The sequence below is a fragment of the Salvelinus fontinalis genome, chromosome 5, assembly GCF_029448725.1.
Source record: "Salvelinus fontinalis isolate EN_2023a chromosome 5, ASM2944872v1, whole genome shotgun sequence".
Classification (NCBI taxonomy): domain Eukaryota; kingdom Metazoa; phylum Chordata; class Actinopteri; order Salmoniformes; family Salmonidae; genus Salvelinus; species Salvelinus fontinalis.
Genome location: NC_074669.1, coordinates 9637063 through 9657112, shown reverse-complemented (window position 1 = coordinate 9657112; position 20050 = coordinate 9637063). Strand labels below are relative to the sequence as shown.

Below are 20050 nucleotides of genomic sequence, written 5' to 3'. Positions count from 1 at the left end.
TGCTTGTCACATACAGTACATACTGTATACTTACATATATGTCACCCTTTTTTCAACTTGTCCGCTAATAACATTCCAGTTAGAAACTATAAACATGCGGATCAACAGATTTCCCACCTGGACAAAAAGAACACCTACATGAGAATGCTGCTAGTTGACTACAGCTCAGCATTCAACACCATAGTGCCCTCAAAGCTCATCACTAAGCGAAGGACTATACACCTCCCTCTGCAAATGGATCCTGGACTTCCTGACGGGCTGCCCCCAGGTGGTAAGGGTAGGCAACACCACATCTGCCACGCTGATCCTCAACACGAGGGCCCCTCAGGGGGGCCTGCTTAATCCCCTCCTGCACTCCCTTTTCACCCATGACTGCGTGGCTAGACATGACTCCAACACCATCATTAAGTTTCCTGACGACACAACGGTGGTAGGCCTGATCAATGACAATGATGAGACAGCCTACAGGGAGGAGGTCAGAGACCTGGCAGTGTGGTGCCAGGACAACAACCTCTACCTCAATGTGAGCAAGACAAAGGAGCTGATTGTGGACAACAGGAAAAGGAGAGCTGAGCACACCCCCATTCTCATCGACGGGGCTGTAGTGGAGTGGGTCGAGAGCTTCAAGTTCCTTTGTGTCCACATCGCCAACAAACTGTGATGGTCCAAACACCCCAAGTGTCACGTTCCTGACCTGTTTTCTGTTGTTTTGTATGTGTGTGATGGTCAGGGCGTGAGTTTTGGGTGGGCAGTCTATGTTTTCTGTTTCTATGTTGGTTTTGGGTTGCCTGGTATGGCTCTTAATTAGAGGCAGGTGTTTTGCGTTTTCCTCTAATTGAGAGTCATATTAAGGTAGGTTATTCTCACTGTTTGTGGGTGGGTGATTGTCGCTGTGTCTGTGTATTTTGCACCACACGGTACTGTCTCGTCTCGTTCGTTCCTGTCTGTTCATGTGTTTCCTCGTTTCATGTAAGTTCATAGTTTAGGTCTGTCTAGTTCGTTTTGTTATGTTGTTTATCATTCAAGTGTATTTCGTTTAGTGTTTTTTCCGTCTTGTCAAATAATCATTATGTATACAGTACATCACCAGCTGCGCCTTGGTCTACTCACTCACCGAAAGAGAGCCGTTACAGAATCACCCACCAAACCCAGATCAAGCAGCGGGTTAATGGACAGCAACGACAGCGCACAAAGAAGGAGGAATGGACATGGGAGGATGTTTTGGACGGTAAAGGTTGCTATACATGGGAGGAGATCCTGGCTGGAAGGGATCACCTCCCATGGGAACAGCTGGAGGCACTGAGGAGAGCAGAGGAAACCGGAGAAGGGAACTGGCGTTATGAGGGGACGCGTCTAGCACGGAAGCCCGAAAAGCCTGTGAGTACTACCCAAAAATTTCTTGGGGGGACTAAGAGGTAGTGGGCCAAGGGCAGGTAGGAGACCTGCGCCCACTTCCCAGGCTAACCGTGGAGAGCGGGAGTACGGGCAGACACCATGTTACGCAGTAGAGCGCACGGTGTCTCCTGTACGGGTGCATAGCCCAGTGCGGGTTATTCCACCTCCCCGCACTGGTAGGGCTAGATTGGGCATTGAGCCAAATGTCATGAAGCCGGCCCTACATATCTGGCCACCAGTACGTCTCCTTGGGCCGGCTTACATGGCACCAGCCTTACGCATGGTGTCCCCGGTTACGCATGGTGTCCCCCGTGCGTGCCGTCATCCAGGTACCTCCAGTTCCGGCACCACGCACCAGGCCTACTGTGCGCCTCAGCAGGGCAGAGTCGGCCGTCTGCTCAACGCCTTCTGCACTGCCTGTCTGCCCAGCTCCGTCTGAGCCATCTGTCTGCCCAGCGCCGTCTGAGCCATCTGTCTGCCCAGCGCCGTCTGAGCCATCTGTCTGCCCAGCGCCGTCTGAGCCATCTGTCTGCCCAGCGCCGTCTGAGCCATCTGTCTGCCCAGCGCCGTCTGAGCCATCTGTCTGCCCAGCGCCGTCTGAGCCATCTGTCTGCCCAGCGCCGTCTGAGCCATCTGTCTGCCCAGCGCCTTCTGAGCCATCTGTCTGCCCAGCGCCGTCTGAGCCATCTGTCTGCCCAGCGCCTTCTGAGCCATCCGTCTGCACAGCGCCTTCTGAGCCATCCGTCTGCCACGAGCCATTAGAGCCGCCCGTCTGTCCCGAGCCATTAGAGCCGTCCATCAGTCAGGAGCCGCTAGAGCCGTCCGTCAGTCAGGAGCTGCCAGAGCCGCCAGCCAGTCAGGAGCTGCCAGAGACGCCAGCCAGTCAGGAGCTGCCAGAGACGCCAGCCAGTCAGGAGCTGCCAGAGACGCCAGCCAGTCAGGAGCTGCCAGAGACGCCAGCCAGTCAGGAGCTGTCAGAGCTGCCCTACAGTCATGAGCTGCCCTACAGTCATGAGCTGCCCTACAGTCATGAGCTGCCCTACAGTCATGAGCTGCCCTACAGTCATGAGCTGCCTTACAGTCATGAGCTGCCTTACAGTCATGAGCTGCCCTACAGTCATGAGCTGCCCTACAGTCATGAGCTGCCACTCAGCCCGGACCTGCCAGAGTCCCTCAGCCCGGACCTGCCAGAGTCCCTCAGCCCGGACCTGCCAGAGTCCCTCAGCCCGGACCTGCCAGAGTCCCTCAGCCCGGACCTGCCAGAGTCCCTCAGCCCGGACCTGCCAGAGTCCCTCAGCCCGGACCTGCCAGAATCCCTCAGCCCGGACCTGCCAGAGTCCCTCAGCCCGGAGCTGCCGCCCCTTATCCCGGTGCTGCCCCTTATCCCGGTGCTGCCCCTTCATTTAGGTGGTTTTAGTTGGAGGGTGGTCATCGGGAGGGGGATACAGAAGCGGGGAGTGACTATGGTGGTGTGGGGACAGCGTCCGGAGCCTGAGCCACCACCGTGGTCAGATGCCCACCCAGACCCTCCCCTGGACTTTGTGCTGGTGCGCCCGCACCTTGAGGGGGGGGGGGGGGGGTTCTGTCACGTTCCTGACCTGTTTTCTGTTGTTTTGTATGTGTGTGATGGTCAGGGCGTGAGTTTTGGGTGGGCAGTCTATGTTTTCTGTTTCTATGTTGGTTTTGGGTTGCCTGGTATGGCTCTTAATTAGAGGCAGGTGTTTTGCGTTTTCCTCTAATTGAGAATCATATTAAGGTAGGTTGTTCTCACTGTTTGTGGGTGGGTGATTGTCGCTGTGTCTGTGTATTTTGCACCACACGGTACTGTCTCGTCTCGTTCGTTCCTGTCTGTTCATGTGTTTCCTCGTTTCATGTAAGTTCATAGTTTAGGTCTGTCTAGTTCGTTTTGTTATGTTGTTTATCATTCAAGTGTATTTCATTTCGTGATTTTTCCGTCTTGTCAAATAAACATTATGTATTCATCACCCGCTGCGCCTTGGTCTACTCACTCACCGAAAGAGAGCCGTTACACCAAGAAAGTTGTGAAAAGGGTATGACAACGCCTATTCCCCCTCAGGAGACCGAAAACATCTGGGTCCTCAAATCCTCCAAATGTTCAACAGCTGCACCATCAAGAGCATCCTAACCTGTTGCATTACTGCTTGGTATGGCAACTGCTTGGCATCCGACCACAAGGTGCTACAGAGAGTAGTGCGTACGGCCCAGTACATCACTGGTGCCAAGCTTCCTGCCATCCAGGACCTCTATACCAAGCGGTGTCAGAGGTAGGCCCTAAAAAGAATACATCCAAGTCATAGACTGTTCCCTTTGCTACTGCATGGCAAGCGGTACTGGAGTACCAAATCTGGGACCAAAAGGCTCCTTAACAGGTTCAACCTCCAAGCCATAAGACTGCTGAACAGTGTATCAAATGCTACCCGGACTATTTGCATTGATCTCCTTTTTACGCTGCTGCTACTCGCTGTTTATTATCAATGCATAGTCACCTTACCCTTACCTACATGTACATGCATTACCCTTGTTAGAACCAAGTAATGCGTTTATTTGTTATAATTAATTGGTATTAGATTTAAAAGGTGATTGAATTGCTCCCATACTATAATGTTGTTAATGCATTTCTTCTGAAGAAATATTTCTTTAATGTATAAGTGAATAGGTTGGTTTACTTTTACGTTTAAGTTTTGACCAATAAGGTCGCTTGTTAAACTGTGGGAGAGTTGACCTGGTTAACCGGAGGCCTGGGAAAAAAAGAGCCGTATGACCGTTGGTGAAGAAGAATTATAAAAGAAGATGATAAAAATAGAACAAAATCCATACCTACCGAGTTTTGAAGGAAATACCGATTGTATTTTATAAGAGAGTTGTTATAATTTTGTTAAGAAAGACTTAGTAAAGACTGAAGCTACCGTCTCATCATGGAGGTATTGGACAGCCTTGAGGTTAGCCTAGCATCGTGTGAAACCGAATGAGAATTAACAAGTTCATGTTCCCATGGGATATCGGTTACTGCTAAAGAGTACTGTCTGTTTTGATAGCTGTGCTTGCCGTGGATCTTGTGAGGAAACCTGCAAGGAACTGCCATACTTCACTGAGGGAATATCGACGAGTAGTGAGTAACTACAACGGTGGGGTGCTTTTGGACTTTATGTGTGTCTTCATTTTTTTGGGATCTCCAACGCAGCCTACATATTAAGCAAACTTGAAATCATTTGGTCATGGGTTGTGCACGACTCATTGGGGTTTATTAGTTTTATTTATTTTGATGTGGTGCTTTGAAAATGTAATAATACACATCTTGAACCTTATGTATGTTGCCTTGGAGTCATTTACTGTTTCAATTTAATTGAATGCATGGGAAAGCATATCCTTATACAATAACAGAAATCTATAATCATTCCATCCGAAGTTAACACCCTAGTTGTCATCACCTTAGATAGTTTACAATAGGGATTCTTATTGGAGATGTCCTTCTCACCTAACATCCCATGTTGTTGAGATATTCTATGTAAGTTAATATCGTGAGTCAAATTCGAGCCTGGTGAGAGGGTTACATACATATTACCTCAATTACCTCGATTAACCTGTACCCCCACACATTGACTCGGTACCGGTACCCCCTGTATATTACCTAGTTATTGTTATTTTATTGTGTTACTTTGTATTCTATATATTATATTGTATTTGTTTTATTTAAATTTGTTTTGTATATATTTTATTACTTACTTACAAAAAAAAGTCAGTAAACCTTTCACACTAAGGTCTTCACCTTCACAATAACATTTGATTTGATTTGAGTTTGGTATTCTGTCCAAAAATGAAACCCTATCCCCTATAAAGTGCACTACTTTGACCACTGCGCTATGAGTGCACATTGTAGGGAAAAGGTTCAATTTCAGACGTAGCCTTGGTCTCACAGCATTTCTCTACATGCCTCAGATGTTGAGTTATAGAATAGGGGAGTGGAGATGACTGTAAAACTCACAGTTATCCACTTATTTTACCAAATAGGATTCCTACCATGGTCCTCACATTACTGTCTACCATGGTCCCCAGATTACTGTCTACCATGTTCCTCACAATACTGTCGACTATGGTCCCCAGATTACTGTCTACCATGGTCCCCAGATTACTGTCTACCATGGTCCCCAGATTACTGTCGACAATGGTCCCCACATTACTGTCTACCATGGTCCCTACATTACTGTCTACAATGGTCCCCACATTACTGTCTACTATGGTCCCCACATTACTGTCTACCATGGTCCCCACATTACTATCTACCATGGTTCCCACATTACTGCCCAGCATGGTCCACAGATTACTGTCTACCATGGTCCCCACATTACTGCCTAGCATGGTCCCCAGATTACTTTCTACCATGATCCCCACATTACTGTCTACTATGGTCCCCAGATTACTGTCTACCATGGTCCCCAAATTACTGCCTAGCATGGTCCCCACATTACTGTCTAGCATGGTCCCACATTACTGTCTACCATGGTCCCCACATTACTGTCTACTATGGTCCCCACATTACTGTCTACCATCGTCCACAGATTACTTTCAACCATGGTCCCCACATTACTGCCTAGCATGGTCCCCATATTACTGTCTACCATGGTCCCCAGATTACTGCCTAGCATGGTCCCCACATTACTGCCTAGCATGGTCCACAGATTACTTTCTACCATGGTCCCCACGTTACTGCCAACCATGGTCCCCACATTACTGCCTAGCATGGTCCCCACATTACTGCCTAGCATGGTCCACACATTACTTTCTACCATGGTCCCCACATTACTGCCTACCATGGTCCCCAGCTTACTGTCTACCATGGTCCCCACATTACTGTGTACCATGTTCCTCACAATACTGTCTACTATGGTCCCCACATTAGACTCCACCTCCTTCCCTGCAGTAAGTCACCGGCTCTTAAGCACTCGTTACAGAAATCACTTAATGCCGGTTGACGGAAGCTAGCTGCTCTCGACTCCCAGGTGCCAGTTCATTTGTCCAGCTGTGTTGTCTCTGGTATGGGTCTCTATAAGCCCTGTTGTCCTAGTAAGCCCCTTGTCTGTCTGTCTCTCTCTCCCCTGGTATCACCGTGTATCTTTTATGCTAAAAGAACCCAGGGCTGATTCAGTGTTCCTGCCAGCTCTAATCTCAGTTAATGTTGTTCTTACTTCAGCCCACAGTTCCTCACCACTCCTCTCCCAACCCAAGTGTTTATTTTGGGAAATCAGGTGTCGACTGCCTACCATCTCACCACACGCACACACACACACACACACACACACACACACACACACACACACACACACACACACACACACACACACACACACACACACACACACACACACACACACACACACACACACACACACACACACACACACACACACACACACACACACACACACACACACACACACACACACACACACACACACACACGTTGGCTTGTGGCAGTGGCTGTAGAGGAGAAACAACAACACCAGAGCCAGTCTACAAGCTGTTCCAGCTGTTTCCCTGTGTTGTGTGTGTTTCGATCTGTGCCTGATGATTTTCATAGACAGGCTCAGCAGCAGCTCCTGTCCTCATCTACACCTCTCCTTCTCTTACCCACCTCCCCTCCCCTCGCTGGGCTGCTGGGAGATGGCTTTGTTAGCTGTGTGTTGGCCACGTCCGCGCCCACCGACACTGTAGTTGACATATACTGCCTTTACTATAGAACCCATGTTTTATACATGTAATAAAACCCATGTTAGCATTTAGTTGGGCAGTGTATACCATGTGTATCCTGTACATAATAATACAACTAATAAAACTAATGTTTGACACATACTATAGAACCAACATTGACCCATACTATAGAACCCATGTTGACCCATAATATAGAACCCATGTTGACCATATCATAGAACCCATGTTGACCATATCATAGAACCCATGTTGACCCATATTATAGAACTCATGTTGACCATATCATAGAACCCATGTTGACCATATCATAGAACCCATGTTGACCCATATTATAGAACCCATGTTGACCCATACTATAGAACCCATGTTGACCCATACTATAGAACCCATGTTGACCCATATTATAGAACCCATGTTGACCCATACTATAGAACCCATGTTGACCCATATTATAGAACCCATGTTGACCATATCATAGAACCCATGTTGACCCATATTATAGAACCCATGTTGACCCATACTATAGAACCCATGTTGACCCATACTATAGAACCCATGTTGACCCATACTATAGAACCCATGTTGACCCATATTATAGAACCCATGTTGACCCATACTATAGAACCCATGTTGACCCATACTATAGAACCCATGTTGACCCATACTATAGAACCCATGTTGACCCATATTATAGAACCCATGTTGACCCATACTATAGAACCCATATCATAGAACCCATGTTGACCCATACTATAGAACCCATGTTGACCCATACTATAGAACCCATGTTGACCCATACTATAGAACCCATGTTGACCCATACTATAGAACCCATGTTGACCCAAATTATAGAACCCATGTTGACCCATATCATAGAACCCATGTTGACCCATACTATAGAACCCATGTTGACCCATACTATAGAACCCATGTTGACCCATACTATAGAACCCATACTATAGAACCCATGTTGACCCATACTATAGAACCCATGTTGACCCATACTATAGAACCCATGTTGACCCATACTATAGAACCCATGTTGACCCATACTATAGAACCCATACTATAGAACCCATGTTGACCCATACTATAGAACCCATGTTGACCCATACTATAGAACCCATAGTGACCTATGCTGTAGATCCATTGTTTTGCACTTTGGGATGTTTCACACCAACCAAAACACCTCATTGGTGGTCATATTAGGAAGCTGTGGTCCTCTCTCTACCATCTGACTCAGTTTAGCTTTAAAAGATTGTAGACCTCCACAAGTCTGGTTCATCCTGGGGAGCAATTTCCAAATGCCTGAAGGTACCACGTTCATCTGTACAAACAGTAGTACGCAAGTATAAACACCATGGGACCAGGCAGCCGTAATACCGCTCACGAAGGAGACGAGTTCTGTCTCCTAGAGATGAACATACTTTGGTGCGAAAATTGCAAATCAATCCCAGAACAACAGCAAAGGACCATGTGAAGATGCTGGAGGAAACAGGTAGAAAAGTATCTATATCCACAGTAAACAAGTCCAATATCGACATAACCTGAAAGGCCACTCAGCAAGGAAGAAGCCACTGCTCCAAAACCGCCATAAAAAAAGCCAGACTACGGTTTGCAACTGCACATGGGGTCAAAGATCGTACTTTTTTGAGAAATGTCCTCTGGCCTGATGAAACAAAAATAGAACTGTTTGGCCATAATGACCATCGTTATGTTTGGAGGAAAAAGGGGGCGGCTTGCAAGCTGAAGAACACCATCCCGACCGTGAAGCACGGGGGTGGCAGCATCATGTTGTGGGGGTGCTTTGCTGCAGGAGGGACTGGTGCACTTCACAAAATAGATGGCACCATGAGGAAGGAAAGGTCAAGGTATTGGAGTGGCCATCACATAGCCCTGACCTCAATCCCGTAGAACATTTGTGGGCAGAACTGAAAAAGCATGTGCGAGCAAGGAGGGCTACAAACCTGACTCAGTTACACCAGCTCTGTCAGGAGGAATGGGCCAAAATTCACCCAACTTATTGTGGGAAGCTTGTGGAATGCTACCCGAAACGTTTGATCCAAGTTAAACAATTTCAAGGCAATGCTACCAAATACTAATTGAGTGTATGTAAACTTCTGACCCACTGGGAATGTGATGAAAGAAATAAAAGCTTAAATAAATAATTCTCTCTGCTATTATTCTGACATTTCACATTCTTAAAATAAAGTGGTGATCCTAACTGACCTAAGACAGGGAATTTTTACTAGGATTAAATGTCAGGAATTGTGAAAAACTGAGTTTAACCTTTCTAGGACACACGTTCCGCTAGTGGAACCCCCGACAACATTCCGCTGAAAAGGCAGCGCGGGAAATTCAAAAATATTTTTCAGAAATATGTAACTTTCACACATTAACAAGTCCAATACAGCAAATGAAAGATAAACATCTTGTTAATCTACCCACCGTGTCCGATTTAAAAAAAAAAACGCTTTACAGCAAAAACACAACATATGATTATGTTAGATCACCGCCAAGTCCAAAAAACACACAGCCATTTTCCCAGCCAAAGATAGGAGTCACAAAAAGCAGAAATAGAGATAAAATTAATCACTAACATTTGATGATCTTCATCAGTTGACACTCATAGGACATCATGTTACACAATACATGTCTGTTTTGTTCGATAATGTGCATATTTATATCCAAAAATCTCAGTTTACATTGGCGCCATATTTAGAAATGCCTCCAAAATATTCTGAGAAATTGCAGAGAGCCACATAAAATAACAGAAATACTCATCATAAACTTTGATCAAAGATACATGTTTTACATAGAATTAAAGATACACTTGTTCTTAATGCAACCGCTGTGTCAGATTTAAAAAAAACTTTACGGAAAAAGCAAACCATGCAATAATCTGAGACGGCGCTCAGATAGAAACAACATTTCTCCGCCATGTTGGAGTCAACAGAAATACGAAATTACATGATAAATATTCCCTTACCTTTGATGATCTTCATCAGAATGCATTCCCAGGAATCCTAGTTCCACAATAAATTGTTGTTTTGTTCGATAATGTCCATTATTTATGTCCAAGTAGCTACTTTTGTTAGCGCGTTTAGAATGAATATCCAAAACGCTCATGCAGGTCCAGGTGAACTTCGGACTAAATCTTCAAATAGTTATATTACTGGTCGAATAAACGTGTCAAACTAAGTATAGAATCAATCTTTAGGATGTTGTTATCATAAATATTCAATAACGTTCTAACCGGAGAATTCCTTTGTGTCTATAGAAGTAATGGAACGCAAGTCGATATCATGTGGAATGCGCATGACCAGGACCTGGCACTCTGCCAGACCACTGACTCAAACAGCTCCCATCCGGCTCAACATTACAGTAGAAGCTTCATTCAACGTTCTACAGACTGTTGACATCTAGTGGAAGGCGTAGGAAGTGCAAACAGATCCATATCCCACTGGGATTTCAATAGGCGATGAGTTGAAAATCGACCAGCCTCAGAATTCTTACTTCCTGTTTGGATTTTTAATCAGGTTTTTGCCTGCCATATGAGTTCTGTTATACTCACAGACATCATTCAAACAGTTTTAGAAACTTCAGAGTGTTTTATATCCAATAGTAATAATAATATGCATATATTAGCATCTGGGACAGAGTAGGAGGGCGCATGACCAGGACCTGGCACTCTGCCAGACCACTGACTCAAACAGCTCCCATCCGGCTCAACATCACAGTGAAGCTTCATTCAACGTTCTAAAGACTGTTGACATCTAGTGGAAGGCGTAGGAAGTGCAAACAGATCCATATGCCACTGGGATTTTAATAGGCGATGAGTTGAAAATCAACCAGCCTCAGAATTCTCACTTCCTGTTTGGATTTTTTCTCAGGTTTGGCCTGCCATATGAGTTTTGTTATACTCACAGACATCATTCAAACAGTTTTAGAAACTTCAGAGTGTTTTATATCCAATAGTAATAATAATATGCATATATTAGCATCTGGGACAGAGTAGGAGGCAGTTCACTTTGGGCACACTATTTATCCAAAGTGAAAATGCTGCCCCCTATCCCTAAAAAGTTTAATGGATTTGGCTAAGGTGTATGTAAACTTTTGACTTCAACTGTACCTTAGAGAGCTATTTATAACTTGTCAGAATTGTCCAGATCTACTAGTCTATGTCAGCTCACGTTTTTTTATTAAGGTTTTTAGCCCATATTGTTGTAATTGTTTTGTCACTCAAATATCATATGAATATACATTAGACATGGCAAAATGTATAGAATTGCAAGAAAATTTGCTTAAAATGGCAAAATGTTCTTTGGACCCCATAACAAAATGTGTAGAATTGCAGGAAATAAACTTTAAACCTTCAACATATTCTCTCCACCAACAAGAGGGGTGTGAACAGTTTGTGTCATGAACAGTGCCTGTGCCCATAGAAATAGACGTGGTGCGTGCGCACGCGCAGAGTGGTGGCGCGGGATGTTTCCCAATGCTGGAAGGGGGTCCCCGAGTGAAAACATTTGGGAACCCCTTGGTTAAGCAATCCTTGCATTCACATACCCCTATAGTTCTTTCATGTTATAAACTGAAGCTAACAAAGTCTACTTCCCTCTCAGACTAGCGGTGAGTTTCCAAAACATTGGTAGTACTAAGATCCCATTTCGTCCATTGCCTAACAATGGACTTAAGACAATCTTAGTGCTACAAAGGTTTTGGAAACTCAACCAAGATTAGCTCATGATGTTCATCTGAATGGTGACCTAACCTGTTCTATCTCTCCATGCTCCTCTTTGTGTCCCAGGTATGAGAGGGATCTGAAGCCCAGCAGCAGCTCTCCCTCTATGGAGGAGGACGAGGGCTTCAGTGACTGGACCCAGCGGCTGGAGAGACGCAGGCAGCAGGCCCAGCGCATGGAGGAGCTCAGTCAGGTCACAGTGGAGCAGGATCAGAGGCCCCTGAACGGTGCCGCAAAGCCCCCCACACCACATACCCTCTCTGGCTCAGCCACCCCCACCACATCCACCTCTCGCCAGCAGAGACACAAGGCAGAAGTGGAGGATGAAGAGGAGAAGAAGTGGGGAAGAAAGGAAAGTGAGAGGAAAGGGAGGGAGCGAGAGGAGGAGGTGGTTAGAGAAGAGAGGGAAAGAGAAGAGGAGGCAGAGAAACAGAGGCAGGAGCAGATAAGAGTGCTGAAGAAGAGAGAGGAGAACCAAAGACCTGATGCTGGGGAGAAGGTACTCTTTAGCATTACTGATTCAAAAAAAATATATATATATTATAGGCAAATATGTGATTAATTAAGAAAATGTAAATTCTGATTCTGATTATTCAAAAATGTATGTCGTTGAAGTAGTCAACTTTGGAGATGTTAAATGTTCTTTGCAACTCCAGGTGAAAGAGAAGAGCAAAGAGGTGAAGGTCTCGTACACATCCAAAGTCGTCCTGCATACAGAGGCAAAGCATGGCAACGTCAACGGAGACACAGCTGGGGAGAAAGTGACATCATACATGGTCAAAACCAAATTAAGTGCTCCCAGGTAAATAATGCCATATTATGGTATATGGATATGTCTCACCAGACCTGCTTCCAAATTCAGTTACATGGCAAGCAAATCACATCGCAATTCACATTGTAACTCCGAGATGTTTCATATTTTAAACAATCAGGATGGTGAAAACTATTAGGAGACGGAGACATCTCTTCAAATCCTCCTCCTCTATATATCCACCTTTGTTCCTCCATGCAGTCATCCTCCATCTCTCCCTCCATCTCTCCCAGGGCTGTGGTACAAATGGCAGCGGCAGAGGCTGAGGAGGAGGCCATCTTGGAAACAGAGGCCAAGCTGGAGAAGATCCGACGGAGCCATGCGGAGAAGGAAAACCAGGAGCTTGAGCAGCTCAAACACAAGCAGGTTGAGGCCGAGCAGGAGCTAGAGGAGCTGAAGAGGAGGAGGGAGGAGAGACGCCAGGTCAGGAAGGAGGAGGAGTGCAGGAGCAGAGAGGAGGAGCAACAGCGTCTAGCCAAGGAGGAGGTGATGGTCAAGTACTTTGTAGACATATTATGATGCCTTAAGATACACACACAGAAATAGATTACATGGTGATGGGCATTCCGAGTCTTTTCATTGAGCCCTTCATTTAGCTCCCAAATGGCTCTTTGTTCAGTAGTGCTTAAAAATGTACTTAGAAGCATGAAAAAGTAGGAAATTGTGAATGTAAACCGTAATATCTGCCTACCATTATGTCCGATCGTGAAATGTGAGTTCAAATAAATTTTTACCTGAGCAAATTATTAGATCGCCTGCCAATAAAATTAAAATCATTTTTTAAAGCACTGCAAAAATGTGCATGGACCTGAATGAGGTGCTCTCCCACTATCTATTGTTCCTGTAGTGAGAATGTCCTTCAGGGAATATTTTTTACAAGTTATCTGCAGATAATCGTTGTCTGGTTCTTTCACCGATTTTAATTTCTGACGTCCACCAAAAAGATCTGTTTCAAAAGAGTTGTTCATTCACAAATGACCCATCACTATGTTAAACACATACATCACACTTGCAAAAGGAGCTTTAAATCAGCTAAGCAGCTATTATTATTTTATGTATTATTTTTTATTGAACCTTTATTTAACTATAGGCAAGTCAGTTAAGAACAAAATCTTATTTACAATGGCCTACCAAAAGGCAAAAGGCCTCCTGCGGGGATGGGGGCTGGGATTAAAAATAAAAATAAATTGTAAAGCCTACGGCCATAAGATATACAGCAGCTGAATGTAGCACTCACTAAATGAGCCACCCCTTTGCCTTATAAGCTTTCCAACAGGAGTCTATTATACATTATAATGTAGCTATTATCACATGTGGTACACTCTTAGAAAAAAAGGTGCTATCTAGAACCTAAAAGGGTTTTCAGGCTGTCCCCGTAGGATAACCTTTTGAATAACCCTGATTGGTTCCTTGTAGAACCCTTTTAGTTCCAGGTAAAACCCTTTCAGGTTCTATTGGGAAACCTTTCCACAGAAGGTTCTACACTGAACACAAAAGGGGTACCTGAAACCATAAAGGGTTCTACCTGGAACCAAACAATTTTCTCCTTTGTGGACAGCCCGTAGAAACCCTTTTGGAACCCGTTTAACTAAGTGTAGACAATTGTCTTCTCTTCTTGGGCAATACTGAACCATTGTGTCTTCATGTACAGGAGGAGAAGAGGAGGATGAAGGAGGACATAGAGAGGAGGAGGATGGAGGCAGCAGAGCGGATGAAGAGCCTCAGTACCTCCAGCGTGGACGGAGATGAGATGTTTAGCCCGCTCAGTCCCAAAGGCTCCATCTACAAGGTAGCTAACTTGTCTGTTTCCTCTGTCTATGTAGCCACGGTTTGTCGTCATTGCCCATGGTCATATATGACAAGTACTGTTCTTATGATATGATAATGAAACCTTTGTTTTCAGTATTTTTCCCCAAAAATAAATTGTTCAAAAAGACTAAAATGTGACTTTATACCATCTTTACAGCCGTTGTGTTCAGTTTTAAGCCTGTAAGTTGCATGTGTGTGTTTTAAATGTCAGAATTTGCCACAGTCTCCACCACAATGCTTGTAGTGTGATCAGGTCACACACATTTACATAGGGTTTGAGTTCTGCGTGTGTGTGTGTGAGACATGTGCAGCTTTGAAGTCGATCAGTATTCACTGTTTTGTGTCAATACCACCAGGTCTCTGTCTGTGTGATGTTAATTTGCTCTGACAGCATGTCTCTACGTACCTTCATTCCAGTGAATGAAAAAGGCAGAGACCATACTATGTCACAGTTTTTCAGCCCAAGGCCAAACGGTCGCTGTGACAGCCTGTGTTTATACTGTTCTGTGTTACTGTCCTTAACTCCTTCCACCTTGCTCTGTAAAAAGTAGGGTAGTAAGTCATTCACTTAGTTAATATACAGATATTCTGTATACAGATACAGATATACTGGCGGCAGGTAGCCTAGTGGTTAGATTGAATCCCCGTGCTGACAAGGTAAAAATCTGTCGTTCTGCCCCTGAACAAGCCAGTTAACTCACTGTTCCCCGGTAGGCTGTCATTGTAAATAAGAATTTGTTCTTAATTAACTGACTTGCCTAGTTAAATAAAGGCTAAATTATTATTTTTTAAATAATAGTTTCCATGGGTTCATTTGTTTGGATTTTAGCATTTACACTGCATGGCATGTTGTGAAGTGTTGAGTATTGTACTGTACTCCTGCTTCTTGTATCATTTCATTAGACTTGTTGCCTGTCAGATACATTCCACAGGATTTATAATCCACTCAGATCCCATTAGGATATGTAGCCTAATCACATTTACTGGCTTTGTGTTCTGCCAGGAGATTCCAGTAAGGACCCTAGATAACCTTTTAGAGCTGGATGTCATTTCTAACACCCCAACCCTATGAGCTTGCTTTATGAGCCTGGCTCAACTCTGACTTTAATATATCAGTCAGATCATTGAGATAGCTAATTACATTTTTACAACCAGATGCATATATCATGTAGCTCTCATCTGTCATAAATGCACTCGCTGCATGTAGCATTCAGTCGCCTTATTGTCTCCTTGACAGGCAACAAGTTCAGCTACTAATAATATTATGTTTCCATCCACTATCTCTTTAATATTACGTTTCCATCCACTATCTCTTTAATATTACTTTTCCATCCACTATGTCTTATTTTCACTTTCTAACCCGACTGTACAGGGCTATGTGGTGATGGTGTTGCTGTGGTGGTGTCCTTGGGCCTTGGTCCTTAGTGCAGTCATGAGATTCCCTCTGACCATGTGTGTAATTTTAGAGAGAGAATGAATAGAGTTTGACAGGAGAAAATACATGCTCTGTGAGTTGGGGTCGACATGCTGTGCTATTTGATTCAGGTTCAGGGCTGAACAGTGAACAGTAACATAAGGGATCCTTCTGTGTGGGAGGAACCAGAGCTTGGTCCTGGATCCTTTGAAGTATGACCTCTTTGGCAAGCAAGGGTAGAGGACAGGACATTATGACCTGCCTCAAACTAGAACCCCTCTCATACAAATATTAGTGTTTTGATTAATGATTAACCTAAGACTTGTAATCCTAAACACATTTTCTTTACTATGATTCAGTCTGTAATGCAGTAAATACACAGATTCAAGGTAAGGAATGGGTTTTGGAAGCCTTCCCACACCCTGATTTCATTATAACTATGCCTGGAGTAAACCTTGGATTAAGGCAGAGTTAGCTTGAATCTCTCTCTGGTAATATAAATGGACAGATACAGGCAGATGGAGACGGTTGATAAAGACCAGTAGAACATTGCTCTGTTTGACTTGGAAGAGATCTCTACTGCGTCAGGCTAAATCCAGGGCTGGGATTAACATCACATTGATCATGAGAATCCCGTCTGACAATTCTAGAAGTCATGGAACACTTCACTGTTCTATTCTAATTCCAAAACAATCCCCTTCAACATCCTCTTCATATTTTTCAGATCACAGAGAGAACGGAATCCTTGAACCGATCCCTAAAGAAAAGGTGAGACATTTTCACAATGAATATCTCAAAGCAAACAAACAAATTCCACACCCTATGTTGTTTAAATTGTACTCTCACATAGTTTCTTTCTAAATCTTGGTTGCAACTAGAAGTTTACCAAAGTCCCACTGGGCCCCCCTGAGGAAGCCTGGATGGAGAGGTGCTATCTATGGCAGAACAGCAGTTATGCCGGCTAAACGGCTGGAGTGTAAAAGTAAAAATAGAAAAAGAGGGCCAGTGGTGACCTCTAAACCTCTCTCAGTGCATCACCTTTGTCAACCTGTGTGATATATGGCTTGGTTAACTCTGACCAGATGTGGGGGCTGGAGCCTGGGCTGGCTGGGTTCTCTCTGATGGCTGGTGAGCCATAGCTCTGGATTGTGGGACTGCGATGCGGCTCCATGCAGTCTGACCACAGTAGTCAGTTATCAGTGGTAAAAAGCTCTGAGCAGTTGGAGTAGTTGAGGCCAGGTCCGGGTGAAATTAATATGGAGAGTGTGAATGAAAACAGGGCGTAATAACGACTTTATCATCCAGGTGCAGGTTTGAGATCTGAAGAATTGAGTGTGACATCATGTTTTAGTCTAGGACGGGGGGAGAGTTCAGTGACATCACTAGTGACAGTTCTTTGATGTGGGTGTTACGCACCCGTGTTGATGTGTGTAAAAACACTATTAGACCAAATCAAAGCATTCTGGAGAAGAAGTTATGGGTGACAGACAGACGGCTTCCTTCGCCCCTTTACTTATAACAGCCTTCTCTCATGCAGTTAGAAAGCATGACATCATTTAGCCAAGCCAATTTGAACGTCTTTGCAGAGCAAAAGACCCTCCAAATAAAGATTTGTGGGCCGTTTATCATGTTAAAACAATCCTGCCATGCCTCAAGAAGCTATTTAATTTTCAAACTAGCCAGCCCTATCAGGCTAATGGCTCATGCCTTTCATGGGAGTTCTCTTACTAATATAAATAGCTTTGGGGGCCATTTTGAAATGCAGGGAATAAGCTCATCATTTTCAGATGGACCCACTTGGTTTGTTTTTGTTATTAGCGTATATGTCTGACTTTAGCTCTGTGTAGTGGGTTTTAGGCAGCTGGCTGGCTGGCTGGCTGGCTGGCTGTGTGTGTGTGTGTGTGTGTGTGGGGGGGGGGGGTCCTTCACACAAGGTCCCACTGGACAAGCCTCATATTGGGCCTGATAGACAGTGTTGACAGAAGTCCCTGCAAGAGGCCATGCAATCCCATCCCCTGTCTAATTGCAGTGCAGATTCAAATGAGATAATAAAACGTTATTGTTTTTCTTCCCCCAACCATTTGTCCTCCTGTGTTGTATTTCACTCTCCTCTGACTGAGCGTCTTTATTTTGGATACAGCAACAGCTTCAAGAAGACACAGCCCCCTGTTCTCCTCGCCAAGATTGATGACAGGCTGGAGCAATACACCACCGCCATCGAGGTTAGCTCCCACCTTGTTTCTGCCCCTCACTCCGTCCCGACAGACAGAGGCCCCATTGGTAGGGGCTGTGATGAAGGCTTTCATCTGGTGACTATTCAGCCAGACTTCTCTTCCACCTTTTCTGCCTCTCTATAGGTGACACACTGTGTCAGTCTCACACATACATAATTATATTATACCTCAGACTCAGACTCATATCAACCTTAGTAACCAGGTTTCCATCCAACCTTTTTATGCGAGTAAAGTACATGTCGGATAAAACATATCACGACAGGCCTGACGTCTGCAAATTTGTCTGCTTTCCAAATGTCAACAAAACAAAATACGCTAGATAAGGTGGGATCTTTTTGTGTCTGTAAAATTAATTATGCGAGAAATGGCGGTGGAAATGCCTTTATGCGCAAATACTGATATAATAACCATCATATCGAATGTAAACTTGGAGTCACGCGATGATATGTTTTGTGGTCGTCCCACTCTGACTCGTTGGGAAAGCATGCAGTTTTTTGGGGCTACTGTAGAGTCAGATGAACTTCACAGTCATGAAAGTGCACAGTGATGAGCTTGATGCTCCTCTCCAATAAATATCAAGGGTCTTATTCTGGGGACATGATGATCAATGATTGACTGGAGGCTATACCCGCACTGTAGACCAGAGTGGGCACATTTGCTACATAATTCAATATTTTCTACAGACAAAACCATCAGTAGAGTTGAAAATGCGATGGAAACCCATTTAACTTGTATGTTTTATTCAGTACACGGGAATTAAACTGCAAAAAAATATTTGTATGTGCACTATGTCATCACGCACAGACTTTTATCTGCAACGTCAGTTTGATAGATACACCCCGCTGGTGGGATTTTAGAATATTTGTGTGAAAATTGGTCAACAATTGTATGGAAACCTGTCGGTATCAGTGTTCACATATCAAAGTCAGTGACGTGGCCTTAGTCAGGCCCAGTCCGTCAAACCACCTGTCTACTCTATAATTTGGGAGAGGATTGATGGGCACTTCTCATCTCCTGAGTGGTGCCTGAGTCATACTATAAGTACATGGGAGTAGTTGTGTGTGTGAGGCCCTCCTACTGCTCTCCCATGAAGTCCCCATTGCATCATCAGATCACTAGCATGACATGTTTACTTTGTTTCTAGACTTTGTTACTCATTGTGTCTGACTGTGTTATGCTGTTCTTTATGCAATAGGGTGGGTCTAATCCTGAATACTGATTGGTTAAAACCGCGTTCCAGCCGGTGTATATTCCACAAGTTACCACCGGCTAACACCATGACGTTAAAATGCCTATTTACTCTGTTTCATCTGACTGTGCAATCCACTGTCTCATCAGCCCAGCCAAGCAATTTATAAACTTGATATCCGCTATAAAAAGCATCTAGACATTATCTTACATTTCTTTTAGACTTTTTAAGTGAACAAGCTTAATAAATATGCTTTTTGATCTGGAATTCTGATATATGCAAATGGTCAATAAAGTATATTGTATCGTTCTGTTGTGTAGTACTCCCAGGAGGTCAAGGCAACCAAACAGGGCCTAACGGACATCCCCATGTCGCCTGAGCCAGTGTCCTCCAAGAAGAACTTGTTTGAGGCTGGAGAGGCCTGGAACCAGAGCCTGGCCAAAGGCACACCACCCAAGGCAAGGAAACACCCCCATAAACGTTACATACACATGAATGAATAAAGTCAAAGAAGTCTAAATCATTTCGCACCCTCGCCAACGACTGAACATTATATACCCAACAACATAAATAGAACCTTACGGATACAAAATGTGAATGCTCTTTACATTCAGTAGCTGCCTGGAGTTATACTGTAGACTAGAGACACAGAAATCTACCTAGCTCTTTCAAAAGACATTTACACATTGTGCAATGTCTAATTATATCTGTCCCAATGCTACTCTCC

At 44.4% G+C, this 20050-nt stretch overlaps 1 protein-coding gene across 1 annotated transcript in view; it reads left to right on the top strand.

Moving 5' to 3' along the window:
- Nucleotides 1–20050, top strand: part of LOC129855060 (non-muscle caldesmon-like) — a 46614-nt gene that overhangs the window by 17770 nt on the left and 8794 nt on the right. The window contains exons 3-9 of the mRNA XM_055922343.1: nt 11933–12365; nt 12523–12668; nt 12911–13163; nt 14329–14466; nt 16625–16668; nt 18041–18122; nt 19644–19781. Of these exons, the coding sequence (XP_055778318.1) occupies nt 11933–12365; nt 12523–12668; nt 12911–13163; nt 14329–14466; nt 16625–16668; nt 18041–18122; nt 19644–19781 (1234 nt within the window). The remainder of the gene's footprint in view (nt 1–11932; nt 12366–12522; nt 12669–12910; nt 13164–14328; nt 14467–16624; nt 16669–18040; nt 18123–19643; nt 19782–20050) is intronic.